Genomic DNA, 9,380 nt, shown 5'->3' on the forward strand with positions numbered 1-9,380 from the left:
TTCCTCTTTATTTTGGGATCAGTTTTTGACTATTAAATACAATTAGTGAGTTTTCACTTTTTCTTTGACAAGAGAGTTGCCTTTGAATACTTGAGAATCTTCTTAAGTTATTCACCCGAACTTATCAATCGAGTATCTCCTTGATTGTGGCGTTCTACTACCTCCAATTTGGTTCGTTAATTCGAATAGTTACGGGTTGAGATAATATCAAAATTGTTCGTGACTTCTAGGGATTAGTTGGGTCAAATTTCCGCTGCCTAAGCCATGGTGTTTTGGTTGTCTAGATCGGGGTTTCACATCATCCTTCCACTTTTTTGTCAAATTACACACATTACTATATCATCCTAGGGTTCTTCATGTTTTACCCGACTGATTTGTGGTCGTTCACTACTCCAGATCTCACGAGCTTCCACTTTGTAATTTGGGTTCATTTTTCTTCTTCTTTTAATAAACCATAATCACAAAAAATTTGTCCTTCTGCCACCACTTCTTGCTTCTCCTTGCTGTGATTTTCCTTCAATAATGCCGCAATTCCATAGTTTTTCGCAATGTCGCACGTATGTTGCCAATCTCTTATTTTTCTCTATTATTTTCTCCTTTCCTCACAAGCCTATTTTTTGACAGTTGTGAATTTTAGCAACTGCTTCATTTGGGAGGGAGTCTAAGTGTGGCTCTTCATTTTCAACCTTTCATTTTGGGTGGGACTTTGCTTACTAATAGTACTGACGTTCCGTAACGGGTCCGTTACGGTCAACACTTCTTCTATTTTTTTCCTTCTCACTTAATAAAACAATGTCGTTTTGGGGGTTTGCTGAAGGCTTTTGACGTGGTTCATTTCTCGCCTTTAATTTTTGCTTGTGAGGAGACCGCTCGGGAACGGTCAATCTGATGACCGTTCCCGCCCCTATTCCATACTTATTGTGTTTCCTAATTGACACAAGTAAGGTAAAAGTTCTACCTACAATCCATGTTTTTGCTAAATGTCAAAATTGAAGCAATTTCATATTCTGAGCTAACTATTCTCATGTTGTACGTGAATTGCATCATATTTGGGAATGCAGTTCCCCATGTAATGCATTTGAGATTCTTCTGCTGCCCTATTGTGAATGTTTCAATAAGGCCTTTTAGTTTTTTTATAGCTCTTGTGGCGATATTGGAAATAGATAAGGAGATTTTCATTTCAAGTTTCATGTGTAGACTGATATTAATCAGACTAGTCTTGAGTATTTGCTGGAATTTCTCTTCAACCTGTCACTACTACTTTTCCACCACCTCCTCATGTAGTACCTATCTAAGCTCCAATAATTTAAATTCCACAACCAATGGCATCTATCCTGCTTGTCCTTGTGTTACGCACACTTACACTCGCACGCGCGCGCAAACATACACAGACACATGCACATGTTATACCCATCTGAACTCAATGTGGTCCAAAGCTCAAGCTTTTTCATCTTAATTTGTTGATTTTTATGTGCTAACAGCAGGGGTACTTTTTCCTCAACTTATAAATAGATGAAAAGTGGTACAAAAATAATAAATATTTATGATTTACACTTGGACAAGCATATTGAGGTGGCTGTGGAAGCATTGATTTATGGGCTAAAGTTGAACCTGAAGACGTAGAGCTCTTGGATTTAAACCCACTTTTTAAATCCCACCTTCCCTATTGGAAAAAAATTAAAAAAGAAAAAAGGCATGCTGAAGTGGCTGTGGAAGGGAAATTTCCATGTTTATTAAAGCTGGAATTGTTTGGGAAAATAAAATAACCAGTTATATTGGTATTTTAGTAGTGGTCAGCAGTGATTTTGGATGGAATGATGGACGTTTTTGTCATTTGGCCTGCAGATACTAGCCTACACCTAATCTAGCAAAGCACCACGTGGAGGGCCATGTGTTAAACCCAATTCATCATTCATGGGTTCTCTCTCACCTCCTTTCCTTCTACAGCTGTTTCCTCCTCCCTTCAAATGCCACTAATGGAACGCAATTCTTCTTCCTTGCTCTACCATCCCGGTCTTTCTTCTTCTTGGGCTTCCTGGAACCCCCAAAAAAATCAGGTTAAACACCCTAAACTTTATCATTTCAGCATTGGACAAACATAAATTGCAGTTAGATTAGATGCACAGGATTAATGTAATCTTCTGCCGTTTGTCTTTTTCATTAAGAATCATGGCGTTTGAGTAATACTTCTATCTTTCTGTTTTTTTAAATTTAGGTCCATATAAATAGAGTTCTAGCAATTTTTGAATTGCCTTTAATTCATCATTTGTTATAGGATTATTCTTTCCTACACTGACTGTATACTGTTAGTATTGGATGAATGACAAATATGCAAAATTTAAATTTAAAATTCAACTTTTGCACATATATCATGAATTCAACGGTGATAGTATATATACTATTAGTGTATATAAAATGTACTCATTTGTATGATGTTATTCTAAATTTAGCTAATATACGAAACTAAGAGTTTGTTTTTAGGAAATTTACATGAAGAGTATTTTCTAAGGTTATATTTAAAACTACAGTGTCTATTGAGGCACTCGCTAAAAAGAGTCTTTGGTATTAGTTTAGTTAATTTGGGAAAGTGTTATAACGAGAGGTGCAATAAATGTGAGAGTAGTAACTTGGATATGATATAGAGTTAAAATAATTGTATATTATAAGGAAACTGGAGTTGATTTTTTCAAGGAGAAAGTTAAAGGATACAAAATTAACTACCGATAAACTGTTTTTTCTCGGGAAGAGGGGGCACAAAGTGATAGATGTTTAATTCAAAGCTAATACACTATAAGGAATTTTTTGGAAAGTTTGACCGAGATTGCCTGCCTCTCTATGCCCGTTGCTGTCCTAATGAGGCTTAAGTAGCCTCTTTTTTTTTTGGTTAAGAAAAGTCATCATTAATAATAATAAGTTAACAAAAGTTTACAAATCGAGGTAGGGCAAAGCCTCTGCAGTCAAGTTCTAACAATTTTGAAATTGCCAAGGGATAACAATCAAATAAAATAAAGTCAATTTTTTCCTCTACATCCATTTTGGTCCAAAAGTCCGCACACTGGTTTGCCTCCCTATAGACGTGCTTAAAGGTAATTACCTGGAATGTCTGCATAATAGACCTACAATCACAAACAATTGGAGCAGTAGAATGCATTAGATCAACCTTAGAATTCAACAAATCCACCAGAACTTTTGCATCCAACTCTACAATGAGTTTAGAAATACTAAGTTGCTTAGCTAACTGCAATCCATCCTTTAATGCCCACAGTTCAGCTACAGTATTTGTAGCCTAGCCAATGTTTCTGCAAAAGCCACCAGTCCATTCTCTTAGGTGATTTCTAATAAGGCCTCCAGCCCCAACTTTCCCTGCTTTGGCAAGAGAGGCCCCATCCGTATTGAGTTTGAAAACATTTGGGGGTCGGGAAGTCTAGCTCACCTGAATTTGATGTTTAACAGAAACAAATTCTCTATTTGTTGGTCCCACTTTAAGGAATTCAGCAGCAGTAGCTATAGAAGCTTGAATTAAATTGCTTCTGTGAAGCTGAGATTCAAACAAGCTTCTATTTCTTTGGTTCCAATGGATCCAGCAACCAAAGGCAATTAAAGACCCCAGGGGATTTTTTAGAATTGACACTCAGAAGAGTTGAGACAAGCAGTCTTAAGCCAAGTGTTAGTGGACTGTCCTGGTTGGGGATGTAGAAACTAAGGTAAGGATAGCCCTTGCCAAAGATGTCTAGCACGGGGACAATCCCATAAAACATGAAGAGAGTCCTCCTTCAACCAATCACAGAAACTATAGCTTTCCTCTTTTACAATTTTCCTGACCAAGAGGTTGTTTTTTGTGGGAAGTTTGTCCTGGCAAGCAATCCATAGAAAATGCAACACTCTATTGTTAGCAGCAACTCTCCAGACCCGTAGGGTCTATTCCTCACAGCTATTTTGCTGTCCTTCCCCAACAGATTCACACTAGACTTCAAGGAAAATTCTCCCATAGGGTCTGCTTTCCAATTAAAAGTTTCATTCCAACACATAAAATGTTGTCTTGGAATAGCTTTAATTGTCTCAACAACAAGGTTAGGGAACCGAAAGGAAATGTATTGGGGATTCCAAGATTCACCTTGAAGGAAATTAAACCAAGCTATTCTAGTATTAGTTTCCTAATTCATTTTGGTATCTTATTTGTTTAGTTTCCACATTAGATTAGGAAATCTTAAGTTACTTTTCAAGTAAGTTTTGGTTTATAATTATATTTGTTTTAGGAAGCTTTAAAGTCTATAAATACTACTAGTCTAGCAAGTTATTAATTGAAGAGTTGAGTTGAGTTTGAGAGTAGGTTTGAGAGAAAATCTCATAGTTGAGATTTGTGAGTTGTCGTGAGCGAAAAGCTACAACTCGATATTTGTTATTGTTGAGTTTTGAGTTAATTGAATTATTGAGTATTTGTTCTCCTCTTCTTCCCACATATTTTTATATGTGTCAAAATTGCTTTCGCTGTGCGCGAGGATTTTTTGTGTGCTAACAAGTGGTTTCAGAGCTCTAGATTTTGATCCCGAGGCATGTCCGCAAAATTGGGGCTTGGAGCTTGTTCGTGAAATTAAAGTATGGATCCGCATTATTTACACCATTGTCTTGCTTTTATCTTTGATGGTAAAAGTAATTTTGAGACTTGGAGGTCGATGATGAAGGATTTTTTCAAAGATATTGGAGTTTGGAATATTATCCAAAAGGGGTTCACGGAACCTCTAACAGGTATAGAATTATCAATCGACGCAATTAAACAATTAGAGAGGAATAGACAATTGAATTGTAAGACACTCTACTATCTCATACATGTAAAGACAGCAAAGGAGGTTTGGAAATTTTTAATAAATTCCTATGGTCATGGTGGAGAAGAAATTTGTGACGAGGAAGAAGAAAAATAAGTTTTTGATGAGGTATACACAGGAAGATGAAGGAATTGTGATTGAAGAAGAAATTTCGCAAGTGGTTGAGACAGAAAGTGAAATCATTGATCAAATTAAAGATGTGATTGAAGATCATGATGATAGAGAAATTGTTGACTTTATCGACGTTGATGAATTTTTTGAAGAGAAAAATCAAGTGATGAAATTGGTTGGAATCAATTGTGGAGTGGACAAATTAGTTGAAGATTGTAACACTGTTTAGATTGATGCAGTTGTCAACGTGAATCAATCAACACAAAAATATGGTGATGTTAAAAATATTGGTAGTGGTAACTATAATTTTGTGATTTTGGGAGATTTTATTAGTGATATGGATGAACTGAATGATGGAGTATCTAATGGAGTATGGGTGAATATGTTTGAATTTTTTGACAAGAGTGATCAAGCCAAGAAGTTGTTTGAGAAGTATAAATTCGTCAACTACCACGCGCGAAGATGAAATTGAAGGTCAATTGCAAGTTAGAGTTCCATGTCATTTATACTGTGACTGAATTTTTCATGGAGATTCAAGCTAATGATAGCATTGGAGATAACAACATCAAGAGTTTGGTTTAAGGGAGGCAATGAGGGAAATTAAGCCAAGCTATTCTAGTATTAGTTTCCTAATTCGTTTTGGTATCTTATTTGTTTAGTGTCCACATTAGATTAGGAAAGCTTAATTAGTTTTCAAGTAAGTTTTGGTTTATAATTATATTTGTTTTAGGAAGCTTTAGAATCTATAAATACTACCAGTCTAACAAATTATTAATTGAAGAGTTGAGTTGAGTTTGAGAGTAGGTTTGAGAGAAAATCTCATAGTTGAGATTTGTGAGTTGTCATGAGCGAAAAGTTACGACTCGATATTTATTATTGTTGAGTTTTGACTTAATTGAATTATTGAGTATTTGTTCTCATTATCTTCCCACATATTTTTATGTGTCGAAATTACTTCCGCTGTGTACACAGATTTTTGTGTGCCAACACACCTTCCCAAATAAGTTAGCAACTACCAAATTTTCTTCCCCAGGCTGTAATGGTCCACTGATAAGAGAACTCAAAGGTCCAAGACCAGTCCAATCCTCAAACCAAACTATTACATAATTCCCATTTCTAATAACCCATCCAATACCTCTATTAAAAAGATCCACTCCCATCTTAAGGCACTGTTTGTTAATAGAACCATGGCCTTTGTTCAAAATTAAGTTTCTATTTACTAAAAGAAGCTTCTTTATCCACATATTTATGAGTTAGCATTTTGGCCCAAGGTTGTTCACGGTTCCTCTTAACCCTCCAACACAGACTCGCCATTGCTGCTACATTAACATCATAAGTCTTCCTAATATTAAAAGCAACTGTGACCATCGAGTCGGTTAGTTCTTTTCAATTTCCGAAATAATAGATCAAAAATTATAAAACCATTGTATTGATTGTTCACGTTTATTAATAAGAATAAAAAACAAACCATTTTGAAAGGTTTTATGCTAGATAAAATTATGTGTCCTCATGAAGGTAGGACTAGTTGGGAAAACAAGGGAGGTGGAGTTGGTAAAAATGATTTTCATTTAAATCACAAAACACATTTTATGATAATTAATGCAAAGTTTTGTCGATGTCAGCCTTTTGGGTTCATTTTTTTACATATTAGTCAAATAAATTGGGAACAAGATTTTTTTATTACCATAACATGTCACTTTTTTAGATTGTTGTTTTTCTTAGACAAATGTAACACTTTTATTAAAGAGTAGATTTGTTATATATTGACAATGTATACACGATCATAGTTGGATATATGATATATATGTAAAATTTGAGTTTCAAATCTAAATTCAGGTTATCAAATCAGCTGGAGAAATTCTGACAGATCCAAACTAGCTGGAATGACGTTGATGAAAAATGGTAGTGGAAATAGTGTCACATCGTTCCTATATTTCATCATGGAAAAAGAAAAGAAATTGAAGAATGAAGAGACAAAGAAAGGAAGAAATTTGGGAAATTAGATTTTGGCAAGAAAAGAAACATCAAAGATGATGAACCCATGATGGAATAATACAGTCTCAATATTCCTCTTTATGAAATATGCCAAATGTATACCCCATTTAAAAGTAATAAAACTTCCGTTACTAATATGATAGAATTTCCCCATATTCTAAAAGAAACTTGAGGAAAAAAACTTAAGAGACAAAAAGATATATTAAAGGGGAAAGTTTTTTTTTCTTTTGTCTTAATAGAGATAAACTCATTACATCATAGTATTTCATTTAGATTTTGGGTTGGAATGTGAAGAATAGAAGAAAATAATGTGTAATAAGTACTCTAAATTAAAACGAAAATGAGTGAACAAGCTTTTAGTAATACAAAAAAAAAAAAAAAACTCTTAGTAATACGTATCCTCTTAATGTTTTTTTAGAAAAGAAAAATGAAAATAAGGACAACTAAGCTGCAAGTAGAAGTGGAAAACACTCCTAATTAGAACAGCAAAAGAAATCAAACCAGCACTCTTCGGAAATTTATAGTGCTATGAGTTTTCCAGGTCGACATCGAAACCCTCGTTTTTCCCACACAAAACCTAGAGTCTGAGAACAAAAGAAAACTTCTTCCTTTATGTCGACCCTGTTGGATCTCCGTCCCGCTTCTCCACCATCTCTGACCGTGACCGGGAGGAGGAAGAAGTCCGTCCACCATGTTTCTTGTATCTATTTGCCTCATCGATCCCCCACGGTGATGGTGCGGATGTCAAGTCCCTGCGACACCTCTGCTGTGGAGACTTGTCCCCCTCCGCCTACTCCTCCTAGAGCTGCAACGGTTAGTTTTGTCTCCATAAATTGTTACTTGTCTCCATAAATTGTTACTTGTCTCCTTCACCATAGCAACTCTTTATTGTTGTTTCCCATATGCCTGTGCTATTGGCAGAAAAAAGACACGGTTAATATTAGCAGTAAGAAGAAAGTTGTGGACCACCTGGGGGAGATATGCCATCTAATTGACAAGACTAAGCAAGATATTGAGTCGCTGAACGAAGCTCTAGAACCCCAAGCTCCTGGCTTCCCCGTCATCATGGCCAGCACTTTTGCTGTTTTCTTGGTATATTTACACACCTTGTTTATGTTTTTTTCTTTAATGGAATTAATCAAACTGTCTAAATGAGTTCATGGCATGATGGTGTTTGTCTTTGTGCGTTACCAGACAGTGCAGTGGTGGTGCAAAAAATAGCTCTGCTTGTGGCGCTTCCTACCTTAAGGTGATTGCTTTATATTGCTACTATTTTATTTTGTCTTGGATTTTCACCCCTGTGAATTATTGCTACTAAATTGGTAGCAACTTACTTGGTTTCTTTTTTATGGAATTAACCTAAAATTCATAGAGAATAAATGCATCAAAACTGGTGATCAAGATCTGGAATGATCTTGGTGATCAAGCTTAATCGAACTCAATGTATAATTTAACAGCCATCGAGAAAATATTAGCTAGAAGTCTTGGGCACAATTTTTTTTTTTTTTTTTTTTGGATTTAAGGAGACTCTTAACCTTACAACGGGAAGCAAAAAGGGGAAGCACGCTTTATTATTAGTTTCAGGCTGAGATCAGGAGCCCTTAATGCATGATTAACTTCTCCCTTTGACTGGCTGGATTAACTCAGTTTTTTGGATTTGTTCAAGGGTTTACCTTCTTTTCTTAACAATTATTTGCTTCCAGGTACTTTCGAGCATGCATCCGCCAATGTCTTGTGTAGAAAGATGGCAGCAATTTGGTGCTTTAATTGCGTTTTCTGTCATATATCTCTTCCTTTGGACGCTTCAATTGGTTCTACTGCTGGCTCACTTTGAAACTATTAGTGTTACTAGTTAATTGGGGCCTCACGCTTGGCATGAGGTTGCCCAAATTTCTTCCCAATTTGTGTAAACAGTTTGATGTTTGGTTGGTACTTATGGGTATATATTTATCACTACGGAAAACCCAAAAGCTGGTATCTGGACCTTAGGACAAACACTTGATAAAACACTTACTAAGTAAACTTGTAAAAATTTTGCGTAATAATTGTCAGTCTATAGTCTATAATGCTGATATGATAGCCCAATATCATAAGAACCAAAGCAGCAAAACAATACAGCAGCAGGCAAAATGTGTGAAAAGATCCGTCAAACAGTTGATGTTGATTAGATTATCAAACAGCTCATTCATAACCTGTCTGTAAAAAGGGCAAGTTTACATGTACTGCTATAAGAATTTTTTCCCTAAGTAAATCAGTCACGTGGTAATGTGAACAGTTTTTGAAATTTTTCTACAACATTGGATTTTTTCCCTTACAAGAATGATGTTCACCATTTTTACGAAATCTACTCTTCTCAGCTTTTGTTAGAATGGTTGAATGGTTGTTGTATTTATTGATGGTTGGTTCAGCGTTTGACAAAGTCCTCAGTAGCTTTTCTGGTGAAATCTAGAC

At 35.6% G+C, this 9,380-nt stretch overlaps 1 protein-coding gene across 1 annotated transcript; it reads left to right on the forward strand.

The window, feature by feature from the left end:
• Positions 1-1,909: 1,909 nt before the first annotated feature.
• Positions 1,910-8,906, forward strand: LOC140005799 (uncharacterized). Its single transcript, XM_072046758.1, has 5 exons — positions 1,910-2,057; positions 6,771-7,742; positions 7,851-8,021; positions 8,124-8,178; positions 8,633-8,906. The coding sequence occupies exons 2-4, from the start codon at positions 7,542-7,544 to the stop codon at positions 8,148-8,150; spliced, it is 399 nt and encodes a 132-aa protein (XP_071902859.1). The 5' UTR covers positions 1,910-2,057; positions 6,771-7,541; the 3' UTR covers positions 8,151-8,178; positions 8,633-8,906.
• The last annotated feature ends 474 nt before the right edge of the window (positions 8,907-9,380 follow it).

Source organism: Coffea arabica, chromosome 4e (genome assembly GCF_036785885.1).
Source record: "Coffea arabica cultivar ET-39 chromosome 4e, Coffea Arabica ET-39 HiFi, whole genome shotgun sequence".
Lineage (NCBI taxonomy): Eukaryota > Viridiplantae > Streptophyta > Magnoliopsida > Gentianales > Rubiaceae > Coffea > Coffea arabica.

What these genes read in the sequence shown, in the direction of transcription:
- LOC140005799 (XM_072046758.1), top strand. Translation starts at nt 7,542, where the DNA reads ATGTCGACCCTGTTGGATCTCCGTCCCGCTTCTCCACCATCTCTGACC. An exon ending in CTCCTCCTAGAGCTGCAACG is followed by an intron (nt 7,743 to 7,850) that starts GTTAGTTTTGTC and finishes TGCTATTGGCAG; the next exon opens with AAAAAAGACACGGTTAATAT. An exon ending in GCACTTTTGCTGTTTTCTTG is followed by an intron (nt 8,022 to 8,123) that starts GTATATTTACAC and finishes GTGCGTTACCAG; the next exon opens with ACAGTGCAGTGGTGGTGCAA.